The sequence below is a fragment of the Danio aesculapii genome, chromosome 15 (genome assembly GCF_903798145.1).
Source record: "Danio aesculapii chromosome 15, fDanAes4.1, whole genome shotgun sequence".
Classification (NCBI taxonomy): Eukaryota; Metazoa; Chordata; class Actinopteri; order Cypriniformes; family Danionidae; genus Danio; species Danio aesculapii.
In genome coordinates this window covers 36,517,269-36,536,061 of record NC_079449.1, presented here as the reverse complement: position 1 = coordinate 36,536,061, position 18,793 = coordinate 36,517,269, and the positions used below count along the sequence as shown (strand labels likewise).

Sequence of the window (18,793 nt, the reverse complement as noted above, 5' to 3'; positions counted from 1 at the left end):
TCCATCGTTGTTCCATCGTGGCTAGTGTGGCACATATGCTAGAACCCGCGTTTATGCATGCATCGTAAATTGTACGGCAAGTGTAAAGACATGAATTGGATATAAGTCACAATTAAAAGAACGTGTAAACGGACTGACAAAAAATCTGATAAAGGCAGTATCATATGTATACAGAATTGGGCATCAAGACCTGACAGTGTAAACGGGGCTTTAGTTTGTGCGGGGTAAATTTATTAATCCTTTTTGGACCTAACGTACGCTGTGTAACGTTATGTACTGTTTCGATGGCTTTAAATACCTGGCTAAGGTGATACTAAAATACTTTAAGGTTAACAGTAAATGATGAAGTTTACCTCACATTAAACTTATCTTATATAAATGTCCTTATCCTTGGCTGCATTAACAGTTTAGCTTTCATGTTTTCTTCACATTAATGTTATAGTCTCTGCTCCTGCTGACCCTGGAATTAGGAGACCATCAAGTGATAATCCATTTACACTGGCAGAAAAAGTACAAATGAACAAAGAAAGGAAAGATGAATGCCACAGGGCCGTTACACATTTTATCGTTAAAGGTTTGCTGCCTTTTTCTACTGTGGAGAAAGATTAGATTTATTAGATATGCATTTTTCAATGCCTAGAAAGGAACCAAAAACATAGTCAAAATAAGTCCATGCGATATAAGTGGTTCAATCATAATTATATGAAGCTGCGAGAATACTTCTGTGCGCAAAGTAAACAAAATAACTTTATTCAATGATTTATCCATGGGAGGATCAGAAAGCTCTTGGATTAAATCCAAAATATCTTCATTTGTAGATAAATAATGACAGAATTTCAATTTTTGGGTTAACTAAACCTTTAAGCAGCAGTAAGCCTCACAAATACTTAAAATTGATTGACTTAAAACTGCTTGAACTTTATTAAAACTGTTTGCACTAATATATTGTGTTAACTACACTTTGTTTATTTTGTGCTTTTGTTCCTTTGTTTATTGGTCTTAGAGATAAGCCTGCTGTGAAAAGTGTCAAAAACATCCTGAAAAAATAATCTTGTTAAAATATATTTCTTAAAATAAAAGTATCGAAAAAAGTATCGTTCGGAACCGGTATCGAATTCAGGGTATCGGTATCAAAAATTTTGAAACGATACACAGCCGTACTAAGCACTTTCTTGCATTCTTCTAATGTCCAAACATTATCTGGGTCAATGCTAAATTTCTTTGTCAAATTTATTTTGACTGACTCTGTTGTTGAGTCCATGTGCTGTCCTAGCAGCAATTTGAAATCCTGATCTGACAATAAGTCGCTAAACTACCTTTTTCAGTTGTGGGGATCAGTCTAGTATTCTTTCTGAACATTTTGTGAGTTTGTTATTGCAAAGTAAAAATACTAAAACTTTTCTGAGGAAAGTGTAGTAATTTATTATCTGGCAAAACAGAGGGCAACAATATTAGCACATGTTGCTAAAACTTCCTGCCTGAACAAGGAATAACAAAATAATTGCTTGTATCACTAAAACTTAAACTTCTCTGGCTGAACAGAGGGTAAATAAACAAAAGAAAAGAAAAAAAATAGCATGTAAGGCTAACTTCTCTTAACTTCTCTGTCTGAACAGAGCATAAACTTTAACTTCTCTATTGAAATAGAGGATAGCTTTTTCTGTTAAACAAACCCTGCAGCTGTTTGTTAACTCTTCTCTGACTGAGCAGAGAATAACCATGTGTATTGACTGGTCTGTATGGTTCTTTTGATAGAGTGAAACTCACCAAATCAAGGTTGAGCTGAAAAGATTCAGTCTGGATTGAAGTCTGATCTTTGTATTCAAGTAGCTTCAATTTTCATCAGCGTTGCAGTCAGCAAATAGTTGAGAATTTGTGACCTCCGCTGAGTGACTTCAAATTGCCGTTGAGCTGATGATTCCGTCTGAAGTGAAGTTTCCTTGATCTTGAGTTTCAAGTAGAGAATTTTATATCAGTCTCTATCCGGGTCAACTTGATTTAGGCGATTTCAGTCTCTATCCGGGTCACAGCACCAAAACTGTTGTGAATTTCTCTAGTCTGGCTCACGGCACCAAACTGTTGTGAAATTCTAAGAAGAGCCCCCCCCCCAAAAAAAAATCAGGGAGAACTTTCGGTTGTCTTCAAAGCAGAATCCTTTAATAAGAAGAACTCAGCGTGGCTGTGGCGTCATCGAAAGAAAACTCTCAACTGTACAGCAAGCACTAGTTTTTTATACATTCTAAAACAAAGCATGCAAATGAAGTGTTGTTGTCGGCAGGGTAAACTGCCTTTTCAGGCCTGATCTCATCAGCATGTAAGTCTGCAGAGTGGATGAATCCTGCCCAGCTACTGACCACATAAAAGGGATTTCTTTGAACTGAAAGTTTCACCCTAAGACAAAGGCAGAAAACCGTGTGCAAAATTATGTTCTGGAGACCAGTCCCGTCTGACCGAAAAGAGAAAACAATAGACACAGCCATGCTGTGAAACTGACAATTTGCATTACTTTGGATACAGTCAGGGCTCAGAAAAACCAAGACATTTTAGGGTCTATTGCACCAGTTATTTTTATATATATATATATATATATATATATATATATATATATATATTATAAATTTATATTCCACAGTTCCCCCTTTGAGAGTTATTAAAAAAACTCTCACAAAATTTCAATTTATACACTCGAAAAAAAAAAGTTAATTCTTGTAACATATTATGGTTACAGGCTCATAGTACTTGCTGTGTTTTTACTGTCTATATTTACAAACAGCATGTTGACACTGGACTAACATGCCACTGAAGTCCATGGATTTCTTATAGATAATATTCTGTTCTGGTTATTCAATTCACCTTTATTTGTATAGCGCTTATACAATGTAGATTGTGTCAAAGCAGCTTCACATAAAAGGTCACAGCAAATAAGAACAGTGTAGTTCAGTTTGTAGTGTTTAAGTTCAGTTCAGTTTAGTTCAGTTCAGTGTGGTTTAATAATCACTACTGAGAGTCCAAATATTGAAGGGCAAATCCAACGATGCGCAGCTCTACAGATCCCGAACCATGCAAACCAGTGGCGACAGCGGAGAGGGAAAAAAAAATTCACTAATGGCGGAAGTGAAGAAAAAAACCTTGAGAGAAACCAGGCTCAGTTGGGCATTGTATCTGTACAGAATAAGAAAGAAACAAAAGGCAACGAAACTGTATTTGTTGCAAAAAAAAATTAAATAATAAAAAAATTGTAAAACACTAATTTTGTATCCTCTGTTCAATCCAATTATGCTATGGTTGTTCTTTCTTTTCCTATTTCTTAATTCCCATGACATCTAAAGAACAGTAAGGTTAGGATAGACTAATAAGTGGGGGAAAACCTATTGGATTGTCTTCGCCCAGGGGTGGCCCCCAATCCCTAAAGGATCAGTTCTTCCCTGGGTACCCCACTGTTCTGTGTGTCCTATCCTATCCCTGTAGGTGGTGGAACAACCTTGCAATGCGAGACATGTGTCCAAGTTTTTCTTCCTTGACACAACACTGCAGCTGCTGTAATCAACATCACTTGATGTGGTCCAAGCCATTTAGGCTCTAATGGCTTGTTTCTGAATGACTTTATCATGACCCACTGACACTGACATCAGTATTTCATTTCTAAGATCAATTACACCTGGCATCTGCATTGGGCGTCCAGTAATAATCTCATGAGGGCTCAGTCCTACTGATCTGTTGGGTGATGCTCTCAAACTACACAGTAACGCTGGAAGTGCTTAGACCCATGAAACTCCTTCCTGATGCATTTTGCTTAGCCTGGTTTTAATTGTCCTATTAGCTCGTTCTACCTGTCCTGATGCTTGTGACTTGTAGGGGCAGTGAAGATTCCACTTAATCTTCAACATTTTAGACACTTCCTTGACTACCTGTCCTGTAAAGTGTGTACCCTGGTCTGAGTCAGTCAAATCTGGTAATCCCCATCTGGGAATAAAATCAGTGATTAGACATTTAGCAGTATGTGCAGCTGTAGCACGTCCTGTTGGATAAGCTTCAACCCATCTCGAGAACTTATCAATTACTATCAAAACATAAGTTTTTCCTTTACAGGGAGGTAATGATATATAATCGACCTGCAGGTGACGAAATGGCCCCGGTGGAGCTGGGGTATGTGTTGCTGCTGTAGTTTCTGCTGGCACGTCATTATTTTTCTGACATGTAACACATCTTTTCACTGTTTCGGTGGCTACATTTCTGAATTTTGGATTCCACCATTGTTACAACCTCCTGGCTCAAGGAAGTAGCAACAAAACCAAATAAATATCCAAACCAGAAATTCAAATCAACTTAATTATATTTAATAAAAAATTAAGTGAAATGATACATAAATATAAAGAAAAGAACACAAAAAAACTCCAAAGGCTGAAGAGGGAAGGATGAACACCCGCAGTCCTGTTCTCTTGGTCTTTATCCAAACGCACATCAGAGGTAACACTCCGCACCTGGTCCAAATGCAATCACGGCAAAACACCGCACCTGTTCGACACTCCAGAAAAATACCAGATCATGGAACACCTCCATCTAGTGGACACTAGTCAACAGGACCTTACGACCGTCACACCCCCCCTCTTAAAACAGAGGCCCCAAAAGGACTCTGCAATAAACAAAACCAAATACACAAAGCATAGCAAGGATAATAATAATAATAATAATAATAATAAATACAACTTACCCCCCCACATCTCATCTCTTACCTAACTTTAATTCAGTACTATTCAGGCACCTTGAAAAGCACTAAACAAAAGAAACAGTCACACAAAAGTATTGTTTCATTCGTCAGTTGGTGAACGAGATAACGCATCCGCCATAACATTATCTCGCCCTCGAATGTGCCGAATGTCTAGGCTGTAAGGTTGTAACAACAATGCCCAGCGGATAAGTCGTTGGTTGGGACTTCGCAAGGATTTCAAGAACGTGAGCGGATTGTGATCTGAAAAGACTTTAACGGGAATGGAACCACCGCCAATATACACATCAAAGTGCTGTAATGCCCAAACCAAAGCTAGTGTTTCTTTTTCAATTACAGAATAATTGAGCTGATAAGAATTAAATTTCTTCCAAAAGAAACTTACAGGACGGTCAACTCCACTGTCATCCTTCTGCATTAATACAGCTCCAGCACCTACCTGACTCGCATCAACATAAAGAAGAAATGGTCGATCCCAACGAGGTGCGGTTAACACAGGGGCCGTGCTTAAAAGGAGCTTTGCATTCTGAAATGCAATCTGACAACTCGATGACCATTCGAATTTATTTTTAGTTTTTAACAAATCAGTAAGTGGAGCAACTACAGATGAAAAGTTAGCACAAAAACTCCGATAATACCCAATCATGCCGAGAAATCTCATTAATTCTTTTTTTGTCGTTGGAACTGGAAACGTCTCAATAACCTGCACTTTCTCTCGAACTGGGCGTACCTTCCCCTGACCCACTACTTTTCCCAAATAAGTCACTGTGGCTTCTGCAAACTCGCATTTCGCTAAATTGATGGTTAATTTAGCTTCCACTAGACGAACAAATAAGGCACGTAGCCTACAGATGTGCTCATCCCACCGCTGACTGTACACTACAACGTCATCTAAATAAACAGCACATCCCTCCAGCCCTGAGACCACACGATTCATCAGGCGCTGGAAGGTGGCTGGTGGGTTTCGCAGACCGAAACTCATGACCCGGTAAGAATACAGTCCGGACGGAGTGATGAACGCCGAGACCTCTTGAGCACGAGGAGTTAATGGAACTTGGTAATAACCCTTCAAAAGATCAATTTTAGATACGAACTTTGCTGAACCAACAGAATCTACACAATCCTCCATTCGCGGGAGCGGAAACGAGTCGGGTTTGGTAACACTATTCAACTTTCTATAATCCGTGCAGAACCGAAAAGTTTTATCTGGCTTTGAAACCAGAATGCAGGGTGATGCCCAACTAGAATAAGACGGTTTTGCAAGGCCACTATTTAACAAATACTGAACCTCAGCCTCCAAAAACGCTTGCTTGTCAGGAGAAACTCGATAAAATCTTTGTCGTATAGGCAAAGATTCACCGACATCAATATCATGATGTACCAAATCTGTGCATGAGGGAATATCTGAAAAAAGTGATGGAAATTCCGTTATTAAATTGATCAACTCCTGTCGGTTGTCATCAACTAAATGTTGCAACATAATATCCAATTTAGTCAACTGCTCTGAATTACAGAGTCGAGGTTGAACGATACAATCAGATGGAACATTCTCTGCTTCACAACCTGTAACCGCAATCACGGGAGATTTACTCACCTCGGTAACCAGAGTGACAGGTTTATTTTCAGCACCAAGGACAGTGCTCTCACGTGTGCGACAAAAGTACGGCTTTAAAAGGTTTACGTGACAAAGTTGAGTGGATTTCCTCCTATCTGGGGTCGAAACTACGTAATTTTGGTCTGACACACGCTTTACAACGCAATAAGGTCCAGTAAATCTCGCTAAAAAAGATGATCCTGTAACAGGAAGCAGAACCAAAACTTGATCACCGGGAACAAACTCACGGCGCTCAGACCGGCGATCATACCAAGATTTCATTCTAACCTGTGCTTTTTCCAGATTTTCACGAGCTAACTTACCGACTTGATATAACCTTCGACGAAACCCATTTACATATTCTAAAAGATTTAGAGGTGGTTCTCTTTCAAGAAGGTCATTCGTTAACAGTGATAAAGTGCCTTAAGCCTATGCCCGAACACGAGGTCATTAGGGCTAAATCCCAAACTCTCTTGCACAACCTCGCGCGCTGCTAACAATAACCATGGGAGTCCCTCTTCCCAATCTTTATTTAGCTCATTACAATAGGCTCTTAATAGTTGTTTTAACGTTTGATGGAAACGTTCGAGAGCTCCTTGGCTCTCCGGATGGTATGCACTACTAATATGATGTTTAACACGTAGCTGTTTTAACACTTGAGCAAACACTCGAGACATGAAGTTAGTGCCTCTGTCAGTTTGAATAACTTTCGGAATTCCAAAAACTGAAATAAACTGAGACAAAGCTTTCACAACTGCTTTAGTCGTGATTTTTCTCAGAGGATAGGCGGCAGGATAACGCGTCGCCTGACACATCACCGTTAGGAGATACACAGAACCTGATTTTGATGGACTTAATGGACCAACGCAATCCACAGTTAAATACTCAAAAGGATTGCTCACAGCAGGAATAGGATACAGCGGTGCTGGCGCTAACACCTCATTAGGTTTACCTACCAATTGGCATGTATGGCAAGTCTTAATATATTTCGCCACATCTCTTTTTAGTCGAGGCCAAAAGAAATAGCGCATTATACTGTTGTACGTTTTCTTAACCCCTTGATGTCCGGCTACACCACCATGAGCTGTTTTAAGCACTATGTCACGAAACACTTCGGGAACGACAATTTGAAAGATGGGTTCTCCCACAGCATGATCGTTGCAAGATGTCCATTTACGAATCAAAACGCCATCTCTAATAAAATAACCAGCAGCAGCACTCTCAAAGTCATCGTTTGGCTGTACAGCCTTAAATAAGATTGCTAAATCAGAATCTTTTTCCTGAGCTGATATTAAATCGTCGCGTGAAAAAGGAGGAAGAACAGGCAAGTTAGCTAACGGATCAAATGAACGCTTTTCCAACTCGTCATTCTGGACAACTTTCGCTTTAACACTCATTGCACGGGTCACAGCGCAGGAAACGAAAACATCAGGAAAATCATGGGCATCCTGATCGGTCTCTAAAGACAAACTAGGAGTGGTTTTAACAACCGGCGGAACAACACCGCGCCACACCCGATCACCAGCTAAATTATTCCCTAAAATTAAATCAACACCCTCCACAGGTAATGATGGTCGTAACGCAATTTCAACCTCTCCCTGAACTAATTCAGAATCCAACTGAATCTTATGCAAAGGAACAGTGAATATTTCTAATCCAATCCCCTGGATCAGAACACTATTCCCTGTACAAGACTCAGGAGAAAACTGCAATTTTGACTCCAAAATAAAACTCTCAGAAGATCCCGTGTCATGTAAGATTTTAACTGGCACTTTAACAGAACTTTTATTCAACGAAACAAACCCTGAAGTAATAAACGGACCATAATCTGGCGAAGATTTTAAATGATCGTAACTGCGGTCAGGAATTTCCACAGACAACGCTGTGTCACCTGAGACACAAGTGGACGCAAGCCCGACAGCTTTCAAATTTGGCTTGTGTTTTCCCTTCAACACCGGACATTCATTTTTCCAGTGACCCTTTTCTAGGCAATATCTACACGTGCAATTTGGATCGATCTTTCTGGTGTACTCACCCCGCGACGACACAGATCTACCCGCATTTTCGTAAGTACGATCTCTCTGATAATTACCTGAATTTTTATGTATTAACACAAATTCATCCGCCAAGATTGCAGCCTCTGCAGCGGTTTTTACCTTTCGCTCATTTATATACGTCGCTATTCGTTCAGGAACGATATTTTTAAACTGCTCCAAAACTGTTAAGTCACAAAGATCTTCAAAAGACTCAATGTCTAAAGAAACACACCAGCGATTGAAGTGACATAAAAGCTCTCTCGCAACTTCCACGTGAGTTTGTCGCTCTCCCTTTTTCCATCCCCTAAAACGCTGACGATACGCTTCAGGAACAAGCTCATACATTTTTAATACCGCATCTTTCACAATTTTATAATCCTTTCTGTCTGCAGATGACAGCGAAATAAATGCGTCTTGGGCTTTACCCACAAACACACTTTGCAATAAGAGCGTGCATTCTGCATCGTTCCAACCCTGAACATCTGCGACGTTCTCAAACAGAAAAGAAAACCTCTATATTTTTCTCATCGAACTTGGGCAACAACCGGGTCATATTTGTAATATTTACATCTTTAGTAGACAGATTTATATTTCCCTCAGACAACAGTTTTAATCTCTCAGCTTCCTGAGCTAATTTAACCTCCTGAATCTTTTTTTCATACTTAAACTTTTCAAATTCACATTCTTGTTCTCGTTCTTCAAGCTTTAATTTTTCTAACTCGATCTGCCTATCCAGTTCACGTTCTTTACTCTGTATATTTAAGATTTCTAATTGTTGTTCAAAAGATAACCCGCTCTGTAAACTTGCTGTAGCAAGCGGCGTTGATGTACATTCAACAGAAACTTCGGAATGCATATCCTCACTTAATATCATTCGTTCCACTAATTTCTCTTTTACAATCTCACGAAGCAATTTTAGTTTTATGCTCTTAGGCGCGACTACCTCAAAATCAAAATGTTCGCCTACTTTAAACAATTGCTCTTTTGTAAGAGAATCAAATTTCTCCAATGTGGGGGCAACAATAAATTGCTCTAACTGATCCATTTTAACGAAACAATTTTAACAAATCCAAATAACAAAGAAAACTTACCCCAATCGCACATGGACCGGCATAAGACCAAAAAAGTAAGACTAGAGTGGCACAAATTTCATTACAATGCCAAAAAATTAAAGCCTTCCCGTGTTTTACTAATAAATAACTCAACCCTAGTCTTCAGTACGCCCACATGCAGCTCAGCGGCTAATCCGCCTACCCGCGTCCGACGCACCAAAAACAACAAACCAAAATAACAAACTAAAACAACAAACAGCGTTAGGCGCTCTACAACCTAACACGGGAGTTCACGTGGCTTTGACGGTCAAATCCGCCTTAAACACTTAATTGGCATTATAATGAAATCATTCACTCACCTCTAGTCTCTTGCAGGAACATCCTTTCCTCTTCAGTTCAACAAAACTTCTCAATGCACGAAAAACAACACCAAGCCTCTCTCAGTGTCATCTCGGCCGAGCCCCCATTTGTTACAACCTCCTGGCTCAAGGAAGTAGCAACAAAACCAAATAAATATCCAAACCAGAAATTCAAATCAACTTAATTATATTTAATCAAAAATTAAGTGAAATGATACATAAATATAAAGAAAAGAACACAAAAAAACTCCAAAGGCTGAAGAGGGAAGGATGAACACCCGCAGTCCTGTTCTCTTGGTCTTTATCCAAACGCACATCAGAGGTAACACTCCGCACCTGGTCCAAATGCAATCACGGCAAAACACCGCACCTGTTGACACTCCAGAAGAATACCAGATCATGGAACACCTCCATCTAGTGGACACTAGTCAACAGGACCTTACGACCGTCACACCATTGATTTGAGAACCTGTGATTCATGGTTGCTGGACCACTGTGACCCAAATTGTGTATTTGTTGAGCCAAATATGGCAACAGTGATTCGGGAGCGACATATTTTCCCCCTTTAGTCCAGCAGCCAGATGAATCCACTGTGGCTCCTTTGTCTAACCAAGTCCATGCTTCATATAAAGGAACATCTTTGTACAGATCAATGATTGATTCAGGAGGCAGAATGGTTTTCTGTGATGTACTACCTGAACATACTTGTACATTAGCATAATGTACAAGTTTAGCAGCTATATCAGCAAGAGCATTACCTTTAGCTTCCATTGTATTAGCTGTGAGATGTGCTTTCACTTTAATAACTGCCAATTTCTTAGAAAGCTTCATGGCAAACATCAGGTCTTTCACTAATTCAGCATGCTTAATGGGGGATCTGGCAGAAGTTAGAAACGGTTTGCTTTGCCAAATGACACCAAAATCATGAATTAACCCAAAAGCATATCTGGAATCAGTGTATATATTTGCAACTGATCCTGAAGCTAGTGTGTACGCTCTAGTTAAAGCTACTAGTTCTGCAGCTTGAGCTGAAAAGTGATCTGGAAGACGGCCTGTAGCTATTACTTCTGTGGTGGAAGTTACTGCATAACCTGCTCATCTGTTACCTTCAATAATTTGTGCTGATCCATCAACAAACAATTCCCGTTCTGCATTTTCTATGGGCGTTTCTGCTTCTTCACTTGTAGGTGTATAAGTAAGCGTAACACAATCATGAGTCATTTTTAGTCTCCAAAACATAGTCATACATGAGGATGGGTTTGTGATTGGTGCACGCTGTAAAACAACATTCGGGGCTGTGAGGGTCGTTAACCAATTTCCCCAACGAGAGGAGGTGACAGAAGTGACTTTTGCTTGATTCATTAGTGCAGACATTGCGTGAGGGCATATTACATTTACAGTCTGACCTAGCACTATTACTGCTGAAGCCTGAAGAGCTAGATGAACTGCCTGTACTGCTCTAAGACATGGACCTACACCTTGAGCGACTATGTCAAGTTTACAAGAATAGTAATGGATTGGGCGTAAACTGCCCCCATGATCTTGCATTAAGCATGCTGTCATAAAGCCTGAGTGTTCATGTACATAAAGCACAAAAGGCCTATCTGATTGCGCAATTCCTAATGTGGGTGCTTGGCATAGCGCAGTCTTCAAATGATTGAAAGTGTTATGCTGAGTTTCTTCCATACAAACAGTATCAGAATCCTTAACCTGACCTTTCAGTATGTCATAGAGTGGCTACGCCATTGAGGCATAATTTTCAATCCAAGGTCGACAGTAACCTGTTGTTCCTAAAATTGATCTGAGTTCTTTAATGGTGGTAGGTGGAGGTATTATTTTGACTGAAGCTGCTCGATCCTGTGTAATGGATCTATTTCCTGTACCAATTGTTTGACCCAGAAAAGTAACTTGGTTTTTAGCAATTTGAGCTTTGTGAAAACTGCATTTATGTCCTTTTTTGTGCAAATAGTCTAACAATGCTGCCAATTCAGTTTTATGTACCTCATGATCTGTTGAGGCAATCAAAATATCATCGACATACTGAATCATGGTAGATTTTTTGACTGGACATTCTGGGTCACACAAATCACGTCTGACAGCTTGATGATAAATGGTTGAGGAATTTTGAAATCCCTGTGGTAACAGTGTCCACTGGTATTGTTCATAATCAACTGTGAAAGCTAACCATGCCTGGCTGTCAGAGTGCAAGGGTACAGAAAAGAATCCATTAGACATATCAATTATTGTAAAAAATTTACAATCTAATGGTAAACTATTACAAATTGTAGATGGATCTGCTACTAATGAGGTGATTTTATCAATATGTTTATTGGTTACTCTGTAGTCTATGGTGAGTCTCCATGTTCCGTTAGCTTTCTTTATAGGCCAAACGGGTGAGTTACAGGCACTGTTGGTTTTAACTAGCACTTCTTGCTTCAGCAATTTTTCTAAAATAGGTTTCATTCCCTGTATTGCTTCCTTACTGATAGGATATTGCTTGGTAACTGGAGGTGGAGTTCCTGTCAATTTGACTGGTTCTACACCTGTCAGAAGTCCACACTCATCTTTTTTCTTTTGCCCAGATTGGATGATTCTGTAAGAAAGCATACTCAGGAGAAAGCATACTCAGTAGAAACTTGTACTGAAGAAATTTTTATGCTAGCTGATTCTGAAGACATGTCTAAAGTTAGATGTAATTGTCTTAGTATATCCATGCCTAGAATTGCACCTGTACTTAATGGAGCACATAGAAATTTTGTTGTCAGAGTTTTTGGGCCAAATTGTACCTCTATGGGCGGAGTTTCAAACAAAACAGAATCTTCACCTATTACACCTGTTAAGGAAAGTTTAGTTTTGTTGTACGGAATGTTAAAATCTTTAGCCAATTTCATGGGAATTACTGTAATTTCTGCACCTGTATCAAGCAAAAAAATCTATCTCTTTATCTTGTATGCTACCTTTCACAAAAAGTCTTTTGTCATTGTGATGGATTACAGGGGAAAGGTAGCTACTCACAGCCCCAACAATTAGTTTTTTCCTGTTCTTGTTGTGCTCTCAGAAGAGCCTGAGCAAGCTGTCCAAAAGCTGCCGTAGACAATGGCGGAACTAATTCAGGGTTATAGGCAGGCTGAGAGGGAGCAGAATTATGCATAGCATGTCTTTTACTATCCTGCAACTTCTTCCTACACTCTTTCTCCCAGTGTCTTAATTTCCCACAGTAGTTGCATTTGCCTTCTCTTTTAGGCCACCTAGTGTCTAGGTTTTTTGTACTAAATGAAGTTGCTGCTATTCTCACTTTTGCTTTAACATCACCATCTTTTTCATGCACCTAACTTGCCTAGATTACTTCTGATGGTATTGTCATACCACGTAAGATCTAGAAAAGGCAAGGCTTTCCAGTATTCTGTTACACGGCCATCGGACCAAATGCGAACTAGTGGACCTTTCATCTAACACATTTTCAGGGTTATCAACAATTCCACTGTAAGCTATGACTGTCTGACAAAACCTCTGTGAATTCATTCACAGACTCATCTTTCTTTTGAGCACAGTTAGTTACTCTAGACCAGTGATGGGCAAACTCGATCCTGGAGGGCCGGTGTCCTGCATAGTTTTGCTCCAACCCTAATCAAACACACCTGCTTGTAGCTTTCTAGTGATCTTAAAGACACTAATTAGGGTGTTCAGGTGTGTTTGATGAGTGTTGGAGCAAAACTCTGCAGGGACACCGGCCCTCGAGGATCAAGTTTGCCCATGCCTGCTCTAGACCAATCTATTTTGGGCCCCACCATATTTTTTTAGAGCTTTCAGAACACCCTCTCTCAAATCATCCTTACTGGCATGTTGCAGATCAGAAACGGCAGATTCAAAACTGTTGTATTAAGATTCTGTTAGAATTTGAGACATTAGCTGTATAACTTCTGTCAACGACATGTCATAAAGATGCATTTTGCTGATTAGTGCTCTCCTAAACTCAGAAAAATTTGTGCGGGCTGATGGTAAACTCTGAGACAGTATTTCAATGTCTTTAGGTCCTAAGGCTTTGGTAACAGTTTGAACTTGGACAACAGAAGCATTGGGGGAAACACTTTCAGTTTCCTCAATTCTCTGTGATTTCCTCCTAGCACCACACACATTCACTGACTCTACAGGTACATCTGTTTCAACATCTGATTTCTACATCAGCTTTCTCTGAAGCTTTGTTGCAGCTCAGTTTCTTTGTCAAAGATGTTACTCTAGCGCAGAGCTGTTTGTTCTGTTCCTCTAGCTCTGAGTTGCGCTTAGCTTTTTGTGTGGCTAATGCTAGAGCAAATTCTCTGTGACAGCAGATAATGCCTTTTACATTGTTTTTATGGATACTGGCACCCAGTACTTTTTTACATTCATCTATAGACCAAGTCTTGTCTGGATGGATCTCATATTTCTGAGTTAGCTCTTTTCTAACTTTCTCAGTGACTATTAGGTCCATCTGTACTCCTAACAATTATTTAAATTCCTTATCTGACCACAAAGGAGTTGCAAGACCACCTTTTTCATTTGTGGGGATCAGTCTAGCGTTCTAGCACTGAAGGATAAACTTCTCTGTCTGAAAACCAGAGGATAACAAAATTTAGCAGAAAAAAAAGCTAAACAAAAACAAAGCAACAAATAATAACACGTAAGGTTAATCTTCTCTGCTTCACAGAGGATAACAAAATTTTAGCCCTGAAGGATAAACTTCTCTGTCTGAAAAACAGAGGATAACAAAATTTAGCAGAAAAAAAGCTAAACAAAACAACAAATATTAAAGAGCCCATATTATACATGAAATAGGGTCATATTTAGGTTTTAAGGGTCTCCAACTAAAGTCTAAGATGCATGCAAGGTCAAAAAATGACTCCCATATGAATCGTTCAGCAATTCATTTGTACCCAAATGAATACAAATGAACCCGTCCTCAGCGCGAAGCTAATCTGCGCTGATTGGACCGATGACAGCCTGCTGTGATTGGTCGAAACTGACAGCCTTCAGCGCGAGACAGAGTGAAATGCCCAGCAGCTAATCAACAATATAAAAGTAGTCACAGTGCATACACGCTTTATAGTGTAAGGTGTGGATTTTGGCTGCCAGTGGGTGAATGTAAATACAGACGATGGACTTAAAAAAAACAGACGACAAACTATTTTATTGAGCAAAAACTCCAAGAACTGGCGAGAAGCCCGTCACAGTCTACCTGCTTTTTTCACACAGACACACACATACACACACACAAACACCTCCTCCTCCTCCTCCTCCTCTTTAGAAGACACAACACCAATAGAGAGGGAGACGTCTGTGACACCTCCCTCACCACCCGCGTCCTCAGTTATATCTGTGACACCCCCCGTCCTCACTTTGCTAACGGGTCACTTTCGTTTTCACTTTCGGGTTGAGGGCGGTGTGATCGTCCTTAACCTAGAGCGGAGCGGCGGCCCTGCGCAACACACACACACACACGCACACACACACACACACACCTCACCGTTCGCCTAGACTAGAGCGCCAGTTCAGCTTGCTGGGTGCTATTTAGACACCTCCCTTGAACCTGAGCTGAAATATTTTGAAACTTGACCGTTGCATGTGTGTAGGAATAGCTGGCGATCCGTAAACAAAGCGGCACGCGTTGCGTTTTCAACGTGGCTTTACACGCGATATGAGAAAATAAAGAGTTAACCTGATACAGTACACGCAGTTACAAGTAACAAAACACAACTAAATACATAATTTGCAAGCTAGAGTAAACGAGGCAACAATTTTAATCGCACGTACTTACACTTTTGAAATGGGGGTAGAAACTGATTCATGATGCACTGATCCATGTTCTGACAATCTTTACTGATCCTTCCTTTTACAAACCGATGAAGTCTTCTTTTTAAGCATGTAGTTTCCGGAAGCACTCGAACTGCTCAAAGCTGGGCTATATTGCTGAGGTTTCGTCTTTGATTAAATTGTCAATAATATCCATCTGCACAGCGTGACTTCATTCGACCGGTGTCCGTGTGTGTGGGGCTTTTTTTCTGTGTTAGTGGGCGGCGCCGCAGGTTTCAAATCTCCCGGGTTTGCGCGCGCAACTACTTGTGTTTCACGAAACACCTAATGACTCGTTATCAAGACGACTCGTTTGAAGCACGATGAGTCGACTCCTTTATAGATGAATCAATAGTTTTAAACACTGTACACTTACAGATTTAAGCCTTAGCTGGATATTTCACTTCACTTAGAGCTATGTTACACACTACATGAAAGGGCATTTTCAAAAACCCATAATATGGGCTCTTTAACATGTAAGGTTAATCTTCTCTGCTTCACAGAAGATAACAAAATTTTAGCACTGAAGGCTAAACTTCTCTGTCTGAAAAACAGAGGATAACAAAAATTTTAGCAGAAAAAAGCTAAACTTCCCTGGTAATGCAGATGACTCCTTATTCATCTCTAAAATAAAATTTAGAGGATAACTTAGCTAACTAAACCCACAGCTCTTTGTTAACTCTTCTCTGACGGCGCAGAGGGTAACTAGATGTACTGGTTTTTGCGATTCTTTTTATAGTGAAAACTCACCAAATCGTGGTTGAACTGAAGAGATTAAGTCTGGAGAGAAGTCTGATCTTTCTTGAGCTTGATGTCTCAGTCAGATTTCAGGTAAATTCAACTTTCATCAGGGTTGCAGTCACCAAGTTGTTGAGAATATGTGACCTCAGCTGTTCAACTTTACGTTGCTGGAACTGAAACGATTCCGTCTTGAGAGAAGTCAGATATTTGTTGAAAATGAAGAGTCAAACTTGATTTAGGTGATTTCTTCTTCTCTCCGGGTCAACTTGATTTAGGTGATTTCAGTCTTTATCTGGGTCAGCGGCACCAAAACTGTTGTAAAAAAATAAATGAGTGAATATAGAAGAGAACCCAGTCCAGGGGACTCGAAACAAGCAGAATTCCTTTATTGAGACGTGTTGGTTAATCTGCAGTCATACAGCGTCTTCAAGAAGTCCATGTGTCTGCAAGAGCCTATTGGAGGTCTGCAGTCTGCGAGTTTTATCACAAGTCTGAATTAAGACAAAGCTGTTCTGTCTATAATGTGTTAGGAGGTGGGGAGATGGCTAAACAAAGCATGCAAAAATTCAGTTTTGGAGTCAGCAGGGTAAATTGGCATATAGGTGTAGAAACCGGCCCAGCTACTGACCACACAAGTTAATCAACAAAATGGTTTCTGTAGCATGAAAGCATGATCCGCAAATTATGTTTTGGAGACAGAAACCGCCTGACCAGTTGACTGAAAAGAGAAAACAAGTTACACAGTTGTGCACAACTGACACTTTGCATTACTTTGGAATATAAATTTGTATTCCCACACTGTTCATCTTAACTGAAAGCTACGTCGTGTTTGCTAGCCTCATGCATCACGCACCTGTCAGTCAGTCAGCATGTCACCTTAAAGGGTTAAACAAATAACGCACAGCACTACTACGATTACAGAAAAGTTTGCGCTGTTTAATTCACTTACCTTTTAATACATTTTGGTGCAATTTATAACCCGCTATTTAAAAAAAAATGACTGAATGATTTGAATGAGAAGCTGTAGTGTAGCCGTGGCGGGATGAATTTTTATGTGGCGCCATGGAAGAATGAATTCAGCGGAAACCATGGACATATTTTCAGTTGTTTCAGACTTTTTTGTTTTGTATATAATTCCACATGTGTTAATTCATAGTTTTGATGCCTTCAGTGTGAATCTACAATTTTCGTAGTCATGAAAATAAAAAAAACTCTTTGAATGAGGTGTGTCTGTACTGTATTAGAGTCAGAATTGTTAGCCCCCTGAATTATTAGCCTCTTTGTTTATTTTTTCCCCTAATTTCTGTTTAACGGAAAGATTTTTTTTCAACACTTTTTTTATACATAATAGTTTTAATAACTAATTTTACTAGATATTTTTCAAGACACTTCTATACAGCTTAAAGTGACATTTAAAGGCTTAACTAAGTTAATTAGGTTAACTAGGCAGGATAGGGTAATTAGGCAAGTTATTGGATAAGGATGTTTTTTTTTCTGTAGACTATCAAAAAAATAAATAGCTTAAAGGGGGTTAATAATTGTGACCTTAAAATGGTTTTTAAAAAATTAAAAACAGCTTTTATTCTAGCCAAAACTTTCTATAGAAGACTTTCTATAGAAGAAAAAATATTATCAGACATGTTGTGAAAATTTCCTTTTGCTGATAAACATCATTTGGGAAATATTTAAAAAAGGGAAAAAAAAATCAAAAGGGGTTTAATAACTTTGATTGCAACTGCGCACATATATATATATATATATATATATATATATATATATATATATATATATATATATATATATATATATATATATATATATATATATATATATATATAATACACATATATACAATACACACTTTGGTTCTGCTAACTTAAAAAGCATATTTGATTCTGTTTTTTTTTTTTTTATGTAGGTGTTCATCGTCAAGTTCTGAGCATAACCATTGGGTGGTTCATTGGTTATCATCTCACAAAATATGAAAAGTACAAGTATGCCAAATTGGACAGGGACATGTCAGAATACATCCGGCACCATCCTAATGAATTTCAACAGAAAGGTAACAGCACCTGAAAATTTTGTTTTCTTGAAATATTGACATGACTTTGTATTTTGCCAGATTTTAATTCCAGCTTTTCATTTTTTCAAATCAGAACGGAAGACATTTGCTGAGATTGTGGAGCCTTTTCATGCCATCCGTTGAATCCGTTGATGTGAAGACCTGCAAAAATGCTTTAACAGGATTTACTGTTAAAAATTCTCATATGTTGTGTTCTTAATGTCATTAAACTATTTTGGGGGAAAATGGGGCATTTGTTTGTTTTCCAGTCTGTATAAATATAGGAAAAATTGATTCACTTGTGCTCTATTAAATCTGGCGTTTTGATTTGATTTATATTTTATTTAGTTCTGTATACTTTTTTGTTTGTTTCTAGATTTTTTTATTATTATTATTA

The 18,793-nt window shown here is 39.1% G+C and overlaps 1 protein-coding gene across 1 annotated transcript in view; it reads left to right on the top strand.

The window, feature by feature from the left end:
- The window catches only part of ndufc2 (NADH:ubiquinone oxidoreductase subunit C2), a 27,372-nt gene extending 8,726 nt beyond the window's left edge, over window positions 1–18,646 (top strand). The window contains exons 2-3 of the mRNA XM_056474208.1: window positions 18,253–18,396; window positions 18,491–18,646. Of these exons, the coding sequence (XP_056330183.1) occupies window positions 18,253–18,396; window positions 18,491–18,540 (194 nt within the window). The 3' untranslated portion in view covers window positions 18,541–18,646. The remainder of the gene's footprint in view (window positions 1–18,252; window positions 18,397–18,490) is intronic.
- Window positions 18,647–18,793: the final 147 nt, after the last annotated feature.